The sequence below is a fragment of the Xenopus laevis genome, chromosome 3L (genome assembly GCF_017654675.1).
Source record: "Xenopus laevis strain J_2021 chromosome 3L, Xenopus_laevis_v10.1, whole genome shotgun sequence".
Classification (NCBI taxonomy): domain Eukaryota; kingdom Metazoa; phylum Chordata; class Amphibia; order Anura; family Pipidae; genus Xenopus; species Xenopus laevis.
The window spans coordinates 100262887-100285114 of NC_054375.1; the positions used below are offsets into that span (position 1 = coordinate 100262887).

The following is a 22228-nucleotide window of genomic DNA, read 5'->3' on the forward strand; positions in this document are numbered from 1 at the left end:
TCACCTTAATCTGTTTTATCGAGCAGGGCTGGCACTTTACTTTTGAGTGCAACTCTTTACTCTGAAAAGGAAAAACCGGCCTTGATGCACAAGGTGTTTTTTGCAGGAAAGCAAAACATACCCTTTGCAGTTAAGAATTATATTTGATTCACATGCTCTACCCCCTTGGTAATCTCTTGGATGGAGTTTCACACTATCCAGACAAATGTGTATAATCCTGCCAAATCTCCATAATGTCATACAAAACAGTTAGTGAATGGTGTGTAATTTTCACTAGAGTACACTTAGGTTATATAGTGTCCCTTCCCTATTTAATTTGCTGCTCGATTCAAAATACTAAATTTGGCGATATTAGAAAGAAACCATTTGCAATTATTCGGCTAAAAGGACTTTATAACTTATCTACCAGTTTGTACATTTGTTTTTGTTTTTTGTTTTTTAACTGAAAATGTTTCAAGCACTTAAGAAAATTCACAGCACAGATTAAAAGTACCTGTTAAAACGTTAGTCTGAAGTAACTGAAATTGTTTGAAAAAAATTATGCTTTCACACAAGCTTGTATATATTTTTTAATCCATTATCACATTCTCATAAATTCAGCAAGAGAAAATTCATCTCTGTACCGGCAAGACATCTTTCATAATACTGAAATATCAGGCAGAATGCAAAATGGAACACAAAAGTTGCACAATTGTTCATAAAGTACAGCAGACAAACCATACAGAATCGGCAAGCTTCATAACATTAACTTATAGATTTAATATATTCTTTAATTATCACACAAAAAAAACCAACAAAAAATGCATAAATATCTCCTTATTAACATGTTACAAAAATACTGGTACTTTTGCTCTGTTTCCCATTAAGGTTGCATTACACATGGCAAGAACAAAAACTCTCCAATGAAAATGAAAGGACAAAACTAAAGACATGAAAACTGAAGATGGTGGGTGGGGAACAGTGCAATTTAACGGTTTAGTAGAAGGAAGCTTGGGAAATACCAAGCTTCTACAGAAGCAAAAAGCTAATCCTGAAAATGATTTTTACCTCTAACCTTATGTAACATTTACATCAAGTAGACATTTAATTCATGCTAGAAAACATGCAAACCCTCCCATGCCCACCAATGAATGGTACATTATTTTGTACGGCAACAGCCATGCTCATTTTAACCTATGCAGTCTTTTTCTTTGATGTAGCTGAATCAGTCCGATGTATTGAAGAATAAAGGAGTGGACCAAAACATCTTAATGTTGGATGACTGGTCCATGGGTTAGATCGACTAAAACTAGTTGGCACATCAGTTCATGGAGAGTGCAAAATGAAATCCTCAAAAAAAAAAAATTATAAAGGAACCTGCAAATGTTTTAAGAGAAAAACAGCTTTAGGCCACACCAGATTTACAATGTTTAACACTATTCTGTCTTCATTACACATATTACCAAACAGATAGTTATCTAGAACTGAATAGTAATACAACTGCAATTCCCAATTCTGCCAAGCTTGGAAACAATCTGGCAAGAATGTTTGTGGAGAGGTCGGCATGCTTAAAAAAAAAAAAAAAAAAAAAAAAAAAAAAATTTAAAAATTTTTACATTTAACTATTTGGGCCATTTATAAAAAAAAAAAAAAAAAAAAATTTAAAAATTTTTACATTTAACTATTTGGGCCATTTATAAAAAAAAAAAAAAAAAGGTCACCACACTTCATAGGGGAACTGATTCTATTCACTTTTTTTATGTTCTAAAACTTTAGGCAGAGAGGGCGAATGTTACAGCTTGGATAACATCAATTCATAATTATAATATGCGATCCTGCCCAAGAGAATTGACCAGAGAGATAAGGTGGTCATTCAAGTGCAGAAGAATTTGATCAGCACATGGGTCAGACTGATTTGGACACATACATGCCACCAGTTCATTCATACACAAGTGGCCCATTTCTAAATTCAGTTTGCACAGAAGGACTTTTACTTTACATGAGCTTAGGAGGGGCAATTTCAACAAGCCATCCTGATTATTCTAGGATTAACCAAAGTAGTTTGTCAAGAATCAAATCAGACAGGGACACTACCAATGAGGGCAAAAATGTTAAGTCATCCCCCAGGGAATTTTGTCTCAGGCCTGTGCTACTCTTGGGATGGTGCAGTTTTCTCCTATAAAAGTGCTGTGATGGCATCTCCTTACCTTAATATCTTCCATTTCTTTGTGCAGTAGAGTAAATTTCTACTATGCATGTGCAAACATGAATTTGCACAAGAGAATGCCTGCGACACGAAAATTAAAATGCAGTCACAGCACCAGTCTGGGGGAAAGACACTTTAGCAATTTATTTCACTGGGTCAGGGGGTGCCTTACATTTCACCAACCAGTGAAAGACTATTTAAATGTAGTTTAGACCTATGGCATAGCAGGTTGTCAAACCAGGCAATGGCTAGAATGATAGGTGGCATGATATATAGAAGACTGACATGGAGAAGAAAAAAAAAAAAAAGTTCTGACCCTTGTGATCATATTACATACAAGCTTAGGGGACAGAGCATTACTGGTTGCCATTTCCTTGCACATAATGTAGTATAATAAATCTTACCCAAGAGTTCTAACAAAACTGACGAGACTTCCATCCCTGCTGGGTTGCTTCAGATGGAGGATACCAACGCATCTGGAAAAGGCAGTCAGATGAGAATTTATACAGTCAGTGCAAGTCAATTGCAAAGCCATTATCCCAGTACATTTTAAACTGTTGCTCTTGGGTTACTTGGAGATTAGGGGTTTGGTAACAAGGGGTTGTTCACCTTTGACTTAATGATTTAGAGTGATGTAGAGTGATTCTCAAAGTGATGTAGAGTGATTCTCAAATATACAATCAAGAGTTGCTAAGAATTAAATCGATAGAGAGCCCCACCATTGCTGAAGTGATTACACGGGTTCGGGAGATGTAACTGATGGAGGAAATGACAGCCAGGCTTAGAGGGAAAATCCCCCAACATGAGAGAACCTGGTCAAAGTGGGATTACTATATTTCCCACAGGGTATAACATGGAGCTCCGGGGCTCAACAGGGTAATAATGTGGTTACTGAACTAAGGTTAGAGTTAGGTATTGTCCTTTATATATGTGGAGACCGATTGTAGCCTTACCATACAGTATAAATCTGTTCTTGATGCTATGTTTCTCACCAATCAAGAGTTGCTAAGAATTTGCCAACACATACTAAGTTGAACCACCCCTTTTATCTTAATTTTTAAATTTAAAACATAAGTGAGCAAATAGTTTGTTCATTAATGTTGAGGTCACTGTATGGCAAGATTAAGATACACTAAATATGCAGTCATACTATCATAGCATTAAGCGGTCTTGGGTAACTTACCAACCCAGGGTCCCCAAGTGACTTGCCATTTTATGATTTAGCCAGTAAGATGGGGATAAAAAGGCCATTCTAGAATAGCCATGTTCTACATATGGGGGGGCCGTAATAAGTCTAACAGGAAAAAATGTCTACACTATAGAAATGTCTTAAGTTTTACTTTGTGCAAATTTAAGATCAATTTTGCAAAACTAGAAACTTTAGCAACCTCTTTAGACAGAAGAGAAAATGGAAATTTGTTTGCACCAGCGAGTAGTATATGTAATAAAGCATTTTACTGATTATGCTTTAATATACCATAATCATTTGGAGCAAACCTATCTTGAGTGTGCAATATGTAATTAAAATATACAACAACTGTCTAATCGAGATCACATTGGACAATGCAAACACTTATTTGTGCTAATTTTCTGTGACGTATTACATTGCCCCTGTAGTATTCTAGTCTTAGTTTGTGTTAATGAAGATCTCATCTAGGATTCCAAATACACAAACTTCAGAAGAAACCATGGAAGGGAGGGGAGGGAAAGAGATTGTTACTCAGTTTTTATTTACTACAGGTTGGGGGAATAACTTAATCAGATGGACAAAGCTAGAATTGACAGCATACTTTACGAACGGCCTACTTGGTAGATATATTTTATTAGCTACCGCAGATAATTTGCCAAACAGATATCTAAATTATTGTGTGATTTCTCTCAAAGACTTGCACATGAAGGAATTCTGGGTAGTTAACTTCATGTGGAATGAGCACAAACTGTTGCTGTGGGGATTTTTCTTTAAATAGGGTGGTACTGCAAGATTAATTTTCATTGTAAATTTATTTAGAAGCCATGTCAACAAGTCCTTGCCAGAACCACAATCTGCAGCAGGAGAAAAACCCAGACGAGTTTAGGGAGGGATACTAACCAACAAGTGAAAAACAAGAATTGTTAGCAGCACAGGATTATTAGATCAAATATACTATGTAATCCTAACAAGATAAAGCAAAATTAAAGTTTAAAATAAACCCCTTGACCAAGAAGAGCTGATAATCTGGGGATATCACAGCTATATCCAAAAAACCTATTTCAGACAGATGTTTTCTGTCCTGAGTGTTTGTAGCAGAGAGGGGGAAGGGGCAGAAGATAACATTCCACTGCCAAGAAATGACAAATCTCTGCTGGGGAGAAGTTTATACTATGGCATGTGTAATGGAGTAATATTTTGCTAGCATAAACCAGAACTGATGGCAAAACAATCTTTAGTAGCCTTAATGGATGATGCTCCATTTACGGAATAGACCACAAGAGAACCCCACAAAGTTCCCTAGACTAGACTGGTTGGTAAAAATTATGCTTTATACCAGGGCTGTCCCAACTGGTAGCCCACGACCTCCCTTCTGTGGCCTACCATATGCTGTGTCTGTTTACCATATGCAAGATTTAAAAGGTATCACTACAGAGATTAACTGGCCCCTGCATTGTTTAAACCTCAAATTCAGACTAACCCCCTGTGTTGTTCACACCTGTGATCCCCTGCATTGTTCACTTGTGACACCTCTATTGTTTATATCCTAAAACCCTGTGCTGTTCACACCCGAGACCCAGACTGAAACTGCCCCCATTGTTCACACCTTATTCAAAATGCTAATGGGGCACCAGCACTGTGTCACTGTATGTAGTACATATTAGAATGATAGCTTTCCCCATCTCCTACTCTGTTCTACCTTCCCTCCCTGTGTGCCATTCTCTGCTTGCCCAGGGCTGCTAGTGTGTACCATTCTCTGCTTGCCCAGTGCTGCTAGTGTGTGCCATTCTCTGCTTGCCCTACGCTACCTGTGGAATGTAAGCCTGTTAGGGGTTTGTTAGCATTTGGAAATTGTTAAGGGCCCCTAAAGTGTTAAATCATGTGTTGAGGGGTTGTTGCATTATCCACAGGGGATAATGAGGCCTATGGATTTAAGGGTATGTTTTTAACATAACTTCAATTTTTCACATACATGAGTGATGAGGGATTTCCCTGCAGTGAGCACCAACCATTTGGTTTTTTTTGGTGTGCTACCACCGTTAATGTGGATATGATCTTAAGTTCTTGTGGTAACATGGGTGTGGTTTAAAAGGGGAAGTGGCCAACTCCGACTTCTATCATCAGCCTGCCACCACATAGGCCAGTAAAATGTTGGCCCTCTGTACCAGAGAAGTTGGACAGCACTATTTATACCAAATGTGAATAGAAAAAAAAAAAAAAAAAAAAAACCCCCAACAGCAAGATTAGAAGAAGGCTGGTATTTATTTCCAGAAAAGGTGGCAACCTTACTCCCTACTGAAGCCAAAACAGAGAAGTTTACCACAGTGTATAAATTCTCTCATAAAACCCTATTTGGCGTAAAATGTTTTGGCCACGCCCATTTGTGGCCACACCCTAATAACAATGTTAATTTTACAAAATTTGGCAGGTTATGAAAGTATGAACATGTGTTTTTTTTCAGTTTACAGTTTTGCTAATGAAGGTGAATTGCCCTTTAAGATGTGAGTCTAGCTTTTCACAAGGGACCTTCTTGTATTGTTACAATTACTTAATTGCTGATCTCGAAATTGTTACAAAAGTATCTTATCTGAAGCTGTGGCTGTTCTGGGCTCTCTGCTAAAAAACAAGTTAGAAATGTGTTTCTTTTTCAGGCTGTTCAGTGCAGAGAAAAACGAGACTTTCCAGTTGAGCTGTCAAGAGGGACTGTCCCTCTAAAAAACAGGACATTTGGGAGGTATGAGATTTAAGCATGGAGCAGGAGGGATGGCACCAGGGCTGCTACCTCAGTACAAATGCATACATAGAGGAAAAATTGGTGGGATAAAAAAAAAAAAAAAAAAATAAATAAAAATAAACTCACTAAACAAAGTTTAGGACCAACCAAGCTTTTTGCTCATTGCAACTTGTTAGAGATGTTTCAGATATTAAATACATATAATGGAAGGAATTATGGTATGTTTATAAGCACAATTCCCACCACCGAAACCCATTTCACTATAACTGAGCAATTTAGGACAGCTGTGAAAACTACAGTTATGCCATAAGAAAGATATTCAGCTAAAATAAATATATGAATATGAAGATTTGAAACAACCTACTTTTAACAGCAGATTTGCACCCTACATTTTACAAGAAACAGAGGTTAAATAAGGGCTACTTCAGATTAGATTATCGCTCTCCCTGGGAAATTGTAGGGTCACAAGGTGATTGTAATGTTTAACCAAATGGCATTACCTAGGTTAGTCATTTACTTGCACAGCAATAACCTACAGAATCCAATTCACGACCCATGGGCACACAAGGAAATGGAAAGCATTAGCTATTTTAATGTATATATTACAGCTTAAACAAAATCTTGAGATTTTAAAGTGCAGACACTTATTGCACCTGGGTGTTTATAAGACCAGCAAGATATTATAAAACTAGGATAAGGGTACCTAAAGTGCTGGATCTTTAGTTTTACAGGTTAAGGAAATCCGTGCAAAGATCTGCGAATTTGGTGAGGTTCCCCCCTAATTAGACGATATTGCGCTGATGGTTTGTATTCCTGTTGTAATCTACTGCCAAACCATCAAAGCAAGGACCACATTTGTGATGGGGGCACCTTATATTGCCTGTGTATGGTCACCAGTTACAGTACAGTGGATTAAAGTAATCAAAGACAATCATCCATGCAGCCCTTTTCCCATTACTGGCAACATGTTTAAAAAGAGGCAGTATTGCCTTTAGTAATGAGATGTTTTCAGTTAACAGTGGGTCTGCCATTTTGCTTACTTAAAAAGCCACAGTTTTTATACAAAGTGCTATTCTATTGCTGCTAGGTGGCAATGATTATTTGGAAAGGCAGCTGATTGGGATTTAACTTTATATTTCAAGTACCTTAAGCATTTTCCAATCTATTCTGTGGTAGAAAAATGTATGAATTTCATAATGGATAATATCTTTGGTCTTTCAGCAGTATTTTGATGTACCTGGGCATGAAGTGCAGCAGCAGCGGCAGCAGCAGGGTATGTGAAAGCAGCATGTGGGATGGCTGGAGCAAGTTCCGCAGTATACAGTGGGTAGGGAGCCCAAGCCTCTGGTGAAGCCGAGATTAGCGCAGCCCCAGTTAAGTCATCTATAAACCAAAAAAAAAAAAAGCAGGTTTAATACCAAACAATAGCTGATTGAAAGTGGTACAAGACAAAAGATCAGGGCATATTCTGCATCCATGATGCTATACCTTACAATATGTAAAGTAAGGCCATGAAGACCAATAGATCATCTCTAGTTCCAAGAAAATGAGTGTCTGTATTCTGCAATAGTGGATTCTTAATAAAAGTCAATTAGCAAGCCAGAATGACGACAAGGTGGAAAAGTTAGGTTGGGGTTACAAAATGGAAAAAAATTAAATAATTTTACAATAAATCTTTATTCCACCAGTAAAGTGTATGCATTTTTTAACCTCATGCCCATCAGTCCACCCAACTGTTGCCAGGAGACTTACATAGGCTCTGCTCTTATTTCTCTTGTGGTTACAAACATTGTGACCAGATACTTCATATTTTTTTCTGGGAGAAATGCAGAGGACTCACATGGATCTCGTGCAATGAAGTGTGCTCCAAGTGCAGGGTGGAGGTTTGTGGGGTTTGGTGTAGCCATTAGTTTGTTCTTAGCCATCTTTGTGTTGGCCTTGGCAAACTCTAGCCGTAAGGTCTGTGGGTTCTCTGGGTCAAACCGGATGCCCTATAAAGGAGGGGAAACCCACAAAAAACACCTTGTTAATGCACACATTTATTTATTCCTACAATCCATTATGAAGATGCTGCAAATAAGACAAGTTCTACCAACCCTGCTTCGCTCTAGCAGGAAGAATATAATTCATGTGGCTTGTTGGAATTTAAACAGCACTGCTAAGGACCCTCTGATTTTGCATGTATTTAGGTCCTTGGTTAACCTGGAAACAGATTGCTAACTTGTGTGCTTATGCAGCATTATTCCATTTTAGACTTTAGCTCCCCTTTAAAGATAACTGAACAATTCAATGACTTAAAGGACAAATTACTTACATTTAAGGCATTCTTTGCAGCTTCAGCTCCTGCCCTATTATCAAATGTGACAAAGCCAACTGGCTAAAGGGGAGGGGAAAAAAAAAAGTTAGGACCTAGTCACACTTTCCCAACACAATTACATCTAGTAGAAATGCATACCTGTTTTGAGGTAAGCTTGATTAATGATCCTTCATAACCCTATAAAAAGTAGAACATTTTAAAGATGCATTCAGAAGGATAAACAAAGCATGTGGTGTTATTGCAGCACTGAGGGAGGTGGGTGTGCTGGGCACTAGGTAAGGGCAGGTCTGTAGGACCATCAGGGACAGCAGTGACAAGCTGCAGATTTGAGTGTAACTGCACCCTCTGCAATGGGGTGGTGCTGTGGTTCCCATTAGCAGAACTTAAGTGCTTACCATACTACCCAGCAGTGCCTAAGGCTGTGCTCTGTCAGTGTGGAGAGATGTGATTATGCTGTGCAATTTAAGGATGGATTTAGAAGAAATTGAGATGGGTATATATTCTTTAAAATGCCAGATTGTACAGACCCTTGTGCATTAATCAGCTTTAAGAAAAGTGTTCGTTGCATAACAGAAAACAGCAGCAAGGAAATTGGAACATTTTAAAGTTTAGAATCCAAATCAATTTTGCCCATCTCAGTCTAATATGTAACGTGTCAGAATGGTGGAATCTGAAATTGTACCTTTCACTGCAGTTTGACCCCCAGCTCAGGCAAAGAAAAGGAAAGAAAAAATAAACCAGTTACCTGTTTTTGACCTAAGGGCTCCTGAACCAGTCAAATGTTGCAACCCCATCCCCATGGCACATTTCCCTTGAGCTCAAAGCATAAGGCAAAGGGATAGGACGCCTTTATTAGAACCACACAATTTTAGTTCACCTGTCTTTCAGTGGGAAGGAAAGATGTCATATGTGCAGGTAAAGGTGGCCATAGACGTAACAATTACGATCTTTCTTGGAAAAGATCTTTCCAAGAAAGATCGTTCGTTTCAATACACACGTGTAGGATCGACGAGCCGACCGATATCCAAGTCTTCTGCCGATATCGGCCGGTTCTTTTTCCACCATACACGCAACGAATATCGGACGAAAATTCGTTTCGTACGATATTATCTGTGCGTCTATGGCCACCTTAAGAGTCAGCACCTACAACTAAGACTAGTGATAGTGGCACACTTGAACACATGTTTAGCAACATATAAACTTTATAGGCAGCTAAAATGTCTTCACTGAACCCATTCAACCAAGTAGTTCTGCAATCAAAAGCAAACATTTGTCCACTTGTATTTTATAAAGGAGAGTTCCTGGATTATACAGTATGCATGCATCAAAATTTTCAAAAACCCAGGCTTTTTTTTTTTAAAAACACAATGCAAGTCAAAGCTCGGTCTCTTATGGATAACTTAAGAGCTCCCTGACATACACCAGTTTTTGTAATCTCAGTAAAAATATCCTATAAACAACTGGCCAAACAAATGGCTGCTGCATATTGAGCAAGCAGTCAAGTCAACCCCTGCACATGGCCATATTTTGATTATCGGTGTGCAGAGTCAAGCAATTACTTTATGATGAAGATAATGGTGTTTTTAAGTACAAGCAGACAATACAAATATGGGATCCATTTTCCAGAATGCTTGGGTTTTCAAGATAAGGGATATTTTTTGTAGTACCATACACACAACTGCTAAACTGCATTTACACATACCAAATAGGATTTTTTGCCAACAATATAATCATGCAGCTAATTTACTATTAAGGTCTAAAGTTGGTCTTTAATTTGTAACTTCCTAGATAGGTGATGCCATACCTGTATATTACAATTTAAACAAAGGGAAAACTACACGGACGGGACATGATCACATCTCTTTTAAAAGACAGTGAATAGTCTGAGTTTATTTGTATACATACCTTCTTTGCTCAATTTGACACTATTACTGCCTACATCATACTGAAAACAGATTCTAAGGCTGCAAGGGGTCTAACGCTAAAGCCATTAAACAGTAACTGGAATCTTAAATGCTGCAGGGGAGGGTGGTCAAACCTACATTTTTCAATGGAAGACGCATTAGTAGGGTAAGTTAGAGGGAAGTTAAATTAATGTTATATATTTAATCATATAGTTCTGCCTATAGCTCCATAATGCAGACTAGAAAAACAAAGACAAATGTAAAAAAACAAACCAAACCAACCATTGTTACTTTGTAAAGTGACCCATGGTGCAATCCTTTATGTAAAATAATTTGGACAGTTAAAAGCTTACCTTAAATGGTCGAAAAAGCAAGTAAAGTTCCCTGGGTTTGATGTCAATAGGGAGCCCACTAACAAATAGAGTTCGTACCTGAAAGGGAACAATTTTTACAAAATAAATACACCAAAGGCTTTTGTTACGATTAGAGATTTAGAAGCAATTTCACTTGATACAGAAGCAATGGTCTGATTAAAATTATTTTTTTTTAAATAAACAGATTTGCTGCCAGCACATAGAGAAGGCTGAGAACCATTTTCTCCTTTAAGTTATTCCCGTCCTTGTGTTGCTTGATAAGGCAATGAGAAAATTAACCTGCAGCTGGGGGTGCCCAGAAACTTTAATTGATCTTTTAAGCATACACCTTTAAGTAGAGATGGTAGCTGCATATGTATGAAGCCTAGCGTCAGTCAGATTTTAAAGTCAGAAAGTCTTTTCCTAGATAAATAAGCAGACACTTTCCAATTTAGCAATGGAGGTGCACAAGTTTATCTTATTTCAAACCCATAGCCGTGTAGGCTTCAATCAGTGCAGTTATACCTAAAGACTAAACCCTGATTAACATTTAGATCTATTATAAGCTAGATGAACCCGTATTGCTAGGCTGAAGTAGGGAAGTTGTGGCCACAAAAGCAATCATGCATATATAAGAGTTTAACCCAATTTGCAGCCCTATTCCAGCCTCTCTGGTGGAAGCCAGCATGCCTTCTGTACTTTGATTTGACAGAACTGGTAAATATTTTAGTGGTTTCAGGAGAGTTTAGCCCTGACGCAGAATGTTTTGTTCTCTCTGAGACAGAAAACATCCCTGGTGGTTTAAGTAGTGAGCTGCTAACAAGTGTGGAAGTAACAGCATGTGACAGGTGTTGGGCAGGAGGGATGAACAGTAATGATTAGGGGGAAGGTGGCCTATGACTACATAGTAACAGGCACACCTCATTCAGCCAAATGAAAGCTAAACATGTAACGAAAACACACCTGATTGTTAGTAAAGACACATCTATGCATCGTTTTTAGCGTTTGTAGGATGTGAAACTGGCCTTGAATTGTTTAATGTATTGTGTGGAGGGTCTGGAAAGAGTGTCAGTTTGTATCAGAGACTGAAATCTGTCTTTGAACCAATTTGCCACCAGATGCACTCAAAAAACTGCCCATCACTTGGAACAATGCCAGTTGTAATGGTCTGCCAGTTACAACTGGTGAGAGGAAAGATACTGCATTAGCTGTATATACTATAGATATACCACCAGGTAAGGGACAAACTGATCATATTCATTACTCCAGCACTTGGTTCTTCAAAGTAAACTGGTTAAGGGACTAAGCTTTAATCAGCAGCTAAGCTGACCTGATCAAGAACTGAAGCCTGTCTTTGCTTGTGTGACTGCAGGGCTGTGATTGGCTATACCACTCCTATTGTGCTTATTTCAGTTCAATAAAGGGGCTAATTCTGAAGAATATCAATTTAAATCCAAAAGTAAATCCAGCACCATATAGTATGATATGGCCTACAAAAGAGTTTTATTTAATTTATCCAATAGTTCTCCTTTAATATTCAGTGTTAAGGTATAAGTTGCTATTTCAAAAAAAAAAAAAAAAATTAAAAAAAAAACTCAGAAAGAACTGCTAACTAAAGAAAATAAAATGCACTGATTAACATTCAGTTAGATATTTTCTCATGGTCCCAACGTTCCACTTGTTTAATCCATGCATTTCATTTGCCCTTAACTCATCTTTATATCGCCCATTTTCCCATTAAAAAAAAATATTCCTTTTGAAAGGAGACTTCACCTAAGCCAGACACCATAGACTATATTTAATTTAATTATATACTACAAGGCCAAGCAGAGCATCCAAAGTGGTTGTAGCTTTGCATTTTAGCAGACCTTTATGTTTTCACAAGTGCATGTATGGTATGTTGGCTCTATAACCATTGGAACAGTTACACCAACAGATAGTTTAAATATAATCTTACTGCATTGGCATATACACACCACAACTTTGTCTATTGACTAAAGTAACCTAGCATGTGTGCAGGCCTGGGAGTCAAAATAGGCCCTGTCATTCCAAGTACACAGAGGCCCACACAGCCTCCTACCAGCCCACTTTATGGTAACTTTCTACAGCAGCCCCTCTGGCATTTGCCAGAACCCACAGATTGCCAGTCCAGGCCTGCATGTGTGCATGGCATGGCTTTTATGAAGCACTGTGTGCATTGAGTTCACAGACAAAGCAGGGGGTGGACTTATGTACATACAAGTGGACAGTTTTTCTATATTTATCCCATGGCACAAAAATGAGAATAAATCCCTCACAAGGCTTTATATGTCTTGTTATACTGGTTTGTTTTTGTTTTAAGAAACCTGCAATGTTTAGGGTTATGTTTCTCAAACGCAATACTATCAAGGTCAAAGCATAGAAATAGATTTTACTATACAACATTCAAAAAGTCAAAAGGCAGTCCAGTGCATCAACGGTCTAATGGAGATTGAACCAGCAGCTGCTGCACAAGTATAGATTTATCATGCAATATCAATGGATTTGCAACATAGATCTGTCTTATCTGGGTCAAGAAGATTTTGCCAAGTGCAATGTCTAGTTATGAACTTGCTATAAAAAAAATATACAAAAAAAACAACCCTCCCAGCAGGGCAGTTCCAAAACTTTTGCTACAACAAATGAAAACATCCGCAAACATGTTATAATGGAAGCGGTTAGCCCCAGAAGATGGAACAGATTTTTTACAAACTGAAACATTTAATGCCATTAAACTTAGTATCCCGATACCATGCTGGTTCTTCCATCCAAAAGGCTAAAGCGAACAAACAGTTTGCTGTACAGTACCAGCAAGCCATACTACATGTACATTGCCTTGCAAAAGTCTTCACCTCCCTTGGCATTTTTCATGTTTTGTTGCCTCACAACCTGGAATTGAAATTGATAGTTTGAGAGTTTGCACCATTTCATTTACAGAACATGGCTACAGCAAGATTTTTTTTTATTCTATTGTTTAGCAAACAATAGGACAAAATAACCAATCTTCTGCGTGCATAACTGTTCACACCCTCCTAAAGTCACTACTTTGTAGAGCCACCTTTTGCGGGAATTACAGCTGCAAGTTGCTTTGGATAAGTCTATGAGCTTGCCACTGGGATTTTTGCCCATTCCTCAAGGCAAAACAGCTCCTTCATGGTGGATGATTTTCCCTTGTGAACAGCAATCTTCAAGTCTGACCACAGATTCTCCATTGGATTGAGGTCTGGACTTTGACTAGGCCAGTCCAACACATTTAAATGTTTCCCCTTAAACCACCGAGTGTTGCTTTAGCAGTATGCTTTGGGTCATTGTCCTGCTGGAAGGTGAACCTCCGTCCAAGTCTCAAATCACAGGCAAACTGACAGGTTTTGCTCAAGAATATCCCTGTATTTAGCACCATCCATATTTTACTGGAACAGTTTCCCAGGCCCTGCTGCTGAAAAACATCCCACAGCATGATGCTGCCACCACCGTGTTTCACTGTGGCAATGGTGTTTAGGGTGATGGGTTTTCACCAAACATAGCATTTTCCTTGGTGGCTGAAAAGTTCAATTTAAGTCTCGTCTGACCAGAGCACCTTTCTCCATACATTTAGGGAGTTGCTCACATACCTTTTGGCAAACTCAAAATGTGGTTCCTTATTTTAAACGAAGTAATGGCTTTTTTCTAGCCACTCTTCCATAAAGCCTAGCACTACAGAATGTACAGCTTATTGTGGTCCTATGGACAGATGCGCCAGTGTCTGCTGTGAAACTCTGCAATTCGTTCATCCTTACCTTTGGTCTGTGCTGCCTCTGATTAATGCCCTCCTTGCCTGTCTGAGTTTTGGTGGGAGGCCCTCTTGGCAGGTTTGTGGTGGTACCATGTCAGAAAAGGTGTATTTATACTGACAGATCATGTGACACTTAAATCTAAGATTACACTTATATTTTTTTCTCATTTCACCTCACCAACTTCAACTATTTTGTGCAGATACATCACATAAAATAAGAAAAAAACATTTAAGTTACAGGTTGAATGTACAATAGGTAAAAAGCCAAGGGGGTGAATACTTTTGCAAAGCAGTATAGCTATGAATTAGGCGGACTGCAGCATTATGGAATTTTGTGATGCACATAAAACGATTTACTTAACATGAAGTTTTTGCTTGTTTGTCAAAACTTTGAACATGAAGACATTTATATTTTTACTTTAACCTGGTGCTGCAATCTGCAAAAGCATCTAGCCAAATATGGATTTGTACTAGCGTCTCAGACAAACCAGATTATCCATGCCACATGCTTCCCTTGGATCAGCCACTCAGATTTGATTAAAAGTGAATCATATGCAGCCTGGCACGCCAAATACAGGTTGCATTAACCCAACATCTGCAGTCTTTAAAGGCTTAGCACCTCAATAGGGATGTGTTCCAAGGGACAATGTTCACAGGGACTAAACTAACCATAGGGAAGGGAATTTTTTTTTACCATAACTTAAAGTGGACAGCCAGGCACACTTACTGTAGAGCAGCTCTCATTAGACCCCCCCCCACACTACACACACACACACACACACACACACACACACACACACACACACACACACAGCATAAAACAATGAGATAATAGGTAGATGAAGTGTGTCTAAACGGTGAGATGTAAAACAGATTTTACATTAGCAACAAGGTCAGACCATACAAAATACAAAACTATCCAAAAGAAAAAGCTTTCAAGGGGGGGGATAATTTCCTCAAATACATATGTTTATAAAGAAACAAAAAAATAAATAAACAGCTAAAAGACAAATATTTTAGAGAGGTTTATAACTGGCTTTCACTGTGCATGCTCCGGGTAAGCGCAGTGGGAAAATACATTTAAGTAGTGCAAAATGGCCAGTCCTACAACAGAGACTTATTGGGGGTCTGCTGTGATAACATAAGAATGCTGGCTATTAAGGTCTATACAGAAAACTTTTATGATTGGCCCACCCCCTTCAATATGCACCTTATTTGTCCTTGGCCCACCCCCTTCAACATGCCCTTGTGCACAAAATTCTAACTCACATTAAAAATGAAGCCAGTACAGCTATAGGGCATGAAGTCAAATTGCTTTTGTGGTTATAAAGAACACAGGAAATGTTCTCCCAAGTTATTTTTAAAGTCTTCTTAAGTTTCCCCAAGGGTAAAAACAAAAAAAAAAAACTACTAATCACAGTAGGAATATAAGCAACCCTCATTGGCAAGTTAAATAGATATGCAAAGTATTTCATCTGCAATTGATTATTAATCTGAAATCCCTATAGTCTGTAAACAGCTTCTTGTGTGTAAACAGGTTTCAGATAGAAAAAAAAACAATTGTCCCATAAGAATAGTGACAGTAATGGGGATCCACAGAGTTTGTGCAGTGGCAGGTGGATTTCAGGCCAAAAATGAAAACCCAACCTATGTGCGCAGTGATGGACAGACCTATTCATTCCTGTTATAAGCACACAGGACAGAACAGCCTCTTATCCAGTGTAAGAACAGTGACACAACACTACCAATTACATTCATCTTGCAAGTACCAAAGATTTTTGAAATAGTTAACTGCAGTTAAAGGCCAATCTCAAAACAAGTCGGACTAGTGGAGTGAAAAGAAAAATAGTAAAAAGTAGCAATACCCCTTTTGAAAGAGCCAGAAAGAAAAAAAAAAAAACACTAAAGTAAAAGTTGCTTAAAATTGGCCATTGTATGACACTTGGGGCAGAGACACACATGGAGATTCGGAGAGATTAGTCGCCCAAAGAGGTGATTTGTCGCTGGGCGACTAAACTCCCCGCAATGCCTTCCCACCAGCTAGAATCTAAATCGCCCAAAGTTCTTGTGGTTTTGGGTACGTTTGCTGCAGGGTTGACCCCAACCTAAACATGTGTATCATTAATATTTGTTGTAGTCCTTTTTAGGCAGGTTAAATATTTCATCTGGTAACAGGAGAAACACGGGTTGTGAATGTAATGAACGGAGCTCACCCTTCCTTGTGGCGTCTCGGCCACAGCTCTCGCGATACTCCGGCAACTCCAAGCCGGTATTTACAAGGCAAAATCTGTGTATCGCTGTTCAGCGCTGGCCCATCCCCATCAAGACTCGCCACACTTAATTCTTTGAAAAGCGGCTTTTATTCAGCTTGCATAAGTGATAACAGGCAGTGGGTAAGTGGTGCGAACTAATGCGTTTCGTGCCCTCTCTTATTGGCACTTCATCAGAGTTCAAAATATGTCACATGATATCCCATTAAATAGAGTGTCCAATGTTAAACACCTGTGTATATAATTAGTATAAGTGTATTCCCTTCAATTATACCAAAGCATCCTATTGGATACTTTCGAATCCCGAATTATAATACTAAATGAATTCATTCTAATAAGTTACCATATAAGTTATAGGGAATAAAACAGTGATTAAAAGTGGATAAATAGTGAAGGTATAAAAAACAACAATATTAAAATATAAAAATAGTGAAATAAATGTATTCTAGTTACTCCATGTATTCAATTAGTGATATTCGTGAATAAACACATTTTATACATTAAACCTATACACTATATTACTATATTACCAAAGGTTTTTTGTTTACTCATATTACATTTAAGTCAAAAAATATTTCATCTGTCAGTGCACCATGTAGGCCAAAACATGTTACATCAGATGAGGAAGTGGAGACAGCGACCCCCCAGGCTATCCCATCCTGGATGGAGAAGAGTGGTCATATAGTGTCTGACCCCTTAACAGGGCCCATGCTCACCTTGTGTTTGTATGATGTAGAGTGATATTCAGAGACAATTTGCCCTCGTTTTTTTTATTTTACATGGTATGAATGATTACACATTTTGAAAACTAGAAAGACAAGGCAAATTAAAAAACAAAAAAATATTGAAGACCAATTCTATAACTTAATAAATTCCATAACTTACTAAAGTTTAAGTAAAGGTGAACCACCCTTTAACCAATCAATTGAATTTTCTGGTCAGTCCTGTGCTTAATAAAAAAACAAAAAAAAAAAAAAAACAACTTTCCCTAAGAGTGTTCAGTGCAAAAGTGATTAGCAAGTATTTATAAAGCACATGCATTCTGCACTACTGTACAATACTAAACATACAGAATAGGAAATACAGATTATATACAAATAGGCCACAGGGTAAAGAGTCCAGCTCATTAATTAAAAATGCATTTAGTCAGCATTCCCATACAGTGAACTATCAATCGTTAATTGTAAACAGCCTTCCCCCCACAAAGTAAAAATCTTTAGAAATGCAGTAAAATTAATTCCACTTCTTCTCTAGGTGAACAAAATTTGTAGATTTCATACAAGTCAGGCTGATGTCCTGAAAAAGTCGCAGTGTTCTTTTACTACATATTTAGCGTACTGGAGTTTTTGCTGCTGTAGCGCTTTTCCCAGCCCCTGTACTTAGTCTTAGAGGATAAGCCAACCCCAAAAATAATTCTGCCTAATAAGAAAAAACAATCCTAAACAACTTTCCCATATACATTCATTACAAATTTTCTAAGGTTTTTAAGTTATTTGTATATGTATTGCTATTGAAAGCAGTGTATGACCCTGCCTATTCTCAGCACTGGTGGCTCTGACTGTTGATACAACGCAAGACAAGACAGCTGATTACCAGACCTGTCTTTACTGGGGAGCCAAGACTTTTGCAACATTGTATTAACAGTCAGAGCCACCAGGGCAGAAAATAGGGAGGGACAGACAAACATTGCTTTCAATAGCAATACATATACAAAACCATAGAAAATTTGTAATGAGTGTATGAGAAATTTGTGTAGAATGGCGTTTTCTTTTATTAGACAAATTATTATTTTTGGATTGACTTATCCTTTTAGAGAACATTGTACACACCAAAATAAGCTTGTCAATTGGATTGTTTTGTTTGTGCGTCAGATAAAAAAAAAAAATCATTATCTACAAGCACAGGACTTTTACCGAGGTGCATTCAGTTTTATGAAGAGATGAAACTCTACAAGCCACACTGTACCTATATACACCTCGGCTCAGTGGAATTGCTTCTAAACTATAAGCAGACAGACTTTTGAAGAGGTGCTGGTTATGCCAGGGTATGTAGTCTTTGCTCCAAGTACACTGCATTAAGGTAAAGTGCAGGGTCTGTAACAATAGCTGCCACTACAACTCCTCGCTCATTTCACATCAGCCTAGTGATGACATTGAATCATCCTTCATGAGTCCTACCCGAAGGCATAGGCGCCATTGCTCAAGTGTCCCAAGCCAAGCCAAAGAAAAGCATGAGTGGATGGACTCCCCTTCACCCTGCAGCTAGGGGGAGTCCAGTCTACCCTGTGTTATGCCAAAGCTTCCCCCAGGACACCCACCCAGTGAAACTAGATTAAGTAAGACGTACATGAACATTGTGCAATACCCAAAATGAATCAAGCACCCCTCCCAGGAGCACAGCGTCTTTGTTTTCATTAAGCTTAGCTTGCCGGCCTAGACCAGAAGACCAAGTGTGTCACAGTCTTCACGTAAGATCATAAGAATGGATACCTAGCCAAAAGTCTCATGCAAGGAAATTAACGGTTACACACCCTTAATCAGATTAGCCTGGTGCACAATAATCGGCAACCTCAAAATCACTATGGGAAGAAACCATTGGCACACAAGGCATAAGAGTTGCCACGAGTACCCTGCTCGTTTGATTATGCAGAATGCAATGTTTCAGGGACACTCGAGAAAGGGCCTTTGCAGCCTGAAACATGTCGTGTGGACATAAAATAAAAACTTATTAGCAGTATTCTGCCTGCTGTATGTTTTCCCACCTTCTGATACAGTTACATGATTTATGGATATCAGGACGGAGTATCCACGGGAATTACATACTAACAGCCTTCTAATCAAAGATTAACAACTGACGGTGTGCACCTTCCACTGTTTCAGGGACACGCACGAGTGTCCCTGAAACGTTGCATTCTGCAAAATAAACAAGCAAGGTACTCCCTGCACCTCTAATGCCTTGTGTGCCAAGGTTTTCTTCCCATACCTAGCCAAACGGCCCAGTGTGACTACACTTGATTTCAGCAGGCCAGAGGACCAAGTGTTTCTCCTTCATGGACGATCATAAGAAGGGGTACCTAGCCAAAAGGCCCAGAACCACACTTGATTTTAGCCAAAAGGCTGAGAAGCGATCAGTCTAGTGATAACCCTTAAACCAAGGCCTCTGTTTCCACAGTCTGGTGACGGGTTAGATCCCTACCCCTGGGCCCCCAACACTTTGTCTTGTGCCATGGGGAGACATGATATTTATATAGGCTATACTTCACTGTATAACAGTACTCCAGTACCAGACACTACAACAGCAGATTTACTTCTGGAAAGTTTTTTGCTTGCAGGGAGAATACATACATTTTCCATTTGCACTGATGGCTATGGGCCAGTAAGAATCTACACCCCCTCCCCCATTATCCCCTATTCTTGACCCCACAATTAAAGGTAGAGGTGCAATGCCCTACAGTTGCGGGTGGCAGGAGGGCCAATGTATTCATAAGTAAATGGAAAATGTCAGGAATTGCTAAAAATCAGAAAGAAAGATCAGAAAGTATATATGAAAGAACATTAAACCATCACAGTACAACTTTAAACAGTAACTCCGATAATTTATATTTTCAGTTGCAGGCTGGAAGCAGGCAGACTAAATTCAATCGTAAGGAGCAGAGAGGGTCGGCAAGGAATAAGGGAATAAGTTGACTCAAACCTAGTTATAGAGGTCACCCAAATAGTAAAAGAAAATTAACATTGTGCTAGCTGCGGGTCTACAGAAGACGAAGGTTATTGCTGATTTCCAATGACCATTTCACAGTTTCATCAAAAGCCGACTTGGCAAAGCGCAATCTAAGTAATTAGCTGACAGATTCTGGAGCAAGAGGCGCCTGGTACCTAAACTAAAGTTTCAGTTTCTAGGACTGGAGCATTTGGAGACTTTGGAGAATTGCGCACTTGGGAAAGAAAAATAAATCCATTGGGATCGTTTCACACTGTGCCTTTAGTTAGGGGTACGAGCTGGGTATGTCTCAATTCTATGTACAGCCAGGTGTGTGGGTATGCTTGTAAGCAGGATTGGTAAAACTCAGTCAGTTCTGCGGTTTACTTGCCTGACAAAGAGATGATGCCAGTCTATTTTAGAATAACTTAGTGGAGTTGTGCAAGATTAGAAGAGAATGCTGCTAGACGCACTTGTACAGAGAGGCACCGGCAATGGGAAACCTCTAACCTCCCTTATAAGGAGTTTTCAGCAGGTTCAGTCGTTTGAGTGCAATGTAACTTCAGGCATCCGTATATATTAACTTAGCTGAAGGAATGTTTTGGGATGAGACCCATTAACACTTCACACACAAATACATCCGACCATAGATCAATTCTATTTATTTTAAATACAATGGGCTACAACTCATGCGGATAGAGTCAGACTAACGGTTCTGCAACATTTTGCTTCTTCTATAGGAAACAGTAAGATACAGGATGAGTTAAAGATACACATGTAACACACGGGTTATGAAAGGGTCGGAATTAGGCGCATCCTCCACGTGACGTGATCCCTGTAGCGAGTCGGAACTGCCAAGCGTGGGAGACCGGCCACTCAAGATTGTTTTCACCAGTGACAGCACTACAGTTTTAGAAGTTTTAACACAAGTTTCCAAATGAAGTTAAAGCCTTTCAGAAGGCAGAATATAGGCGAATAAATAAAGTTGCAAGGAACACTGACTATACAATAGCCCACGGCAAGTTATAGTGGGTAGTTCCAGCCACGCACGAGGGGCAGTGATACAGTAACAGGTGCAGAGATTGAGCCGATATACTTTGTTAGGTTCTATACAACCCGCTAACTAGAACCCTCCGTGAGCAACTAGTTAGGAGAGTGGTTTAGTGGATCCAGTTATGAGAATTAAAGCTTCCCGGTATAATCTTTCTAAACCCCTAGATAAAGAGGCCACTGAACATGAGAGAAAGTGTATGAAGAACAGGGGGCCACTCACCTCCTCCTCTATATTATTATTATTGTGCTCAGTCTCTGGCTTCAGGCCACTCATGGTGTACAAGCCAGACTCCTCGGTGGGCTCCACGGTGGCGGTGGTGTATGGGTCCCTGGGTGCTGAGGACACGTGCTCCTTCCCACTGTGTGGGTGTATTGTATGGTGGTGTATGTATGGTGGGAGTATTGTATAGTGGTGTATGTATGGTGGGTGTATTGTATGGGACGGGAGTCGGCTCCTTGGCAGCAAGTCTTGGCGGCAGTTGTGTAGAGAGGTGTGTGGGTGCTGAGAGTAGTTCGAGTGGTGTATAGAGGTGTGTATGTGTCAGTGCTAAGGTGGGAAAGTGCAAAAGAAACAGGGCGCTTGAAAGCGCTTTATACCACCCCCGCCTGATGTCAAAGCTTAATTAAGAAAAGGGGCGGATGAGCAGAGGGAGTGAGGAGTGCACAGGCTTCCAGTTTGCCCATCAATTAAACTTTGATAGGGAGGGGGGTGGGCTACGTCCTGTGATGCTGCT

The 22228-nt window shown here is 39.2% G+C and overlaps 1 protein-coding gene across 3 annotated transcripts; it reads right to left on the reverse strand.

Annotated features, from left to right (window-relative positions):
* Positions 1 to 556: 556 nt before the first annotated feature.
* Positions 557 to 22112, reverse strand: rbpms2.L (RNA binding protein with multiple splicing 2 L homeolog). 3 transcript variants are annotated; one of them, NM_001094266.1, is given in 8 exon segments: positions 557 to 1356; positions 2590 to 2661; positions 7346 to 7491; positions 7949 to 8099; positions 8423 to 8485; positions 8564 to 8602; positions 10683 to 10760; positions 21715 to 22046. In NM_001094266.1, coding segments are annotated over 7 exon segments (594 nt in total). In that variant the 5' UTR covers positions 21769 to 22046; the 3' UTR covers positions 557 to 1356; positions 2590 to 2598.
* Positions 22113 to 22228: the final 116 nt, after the last annotated feature.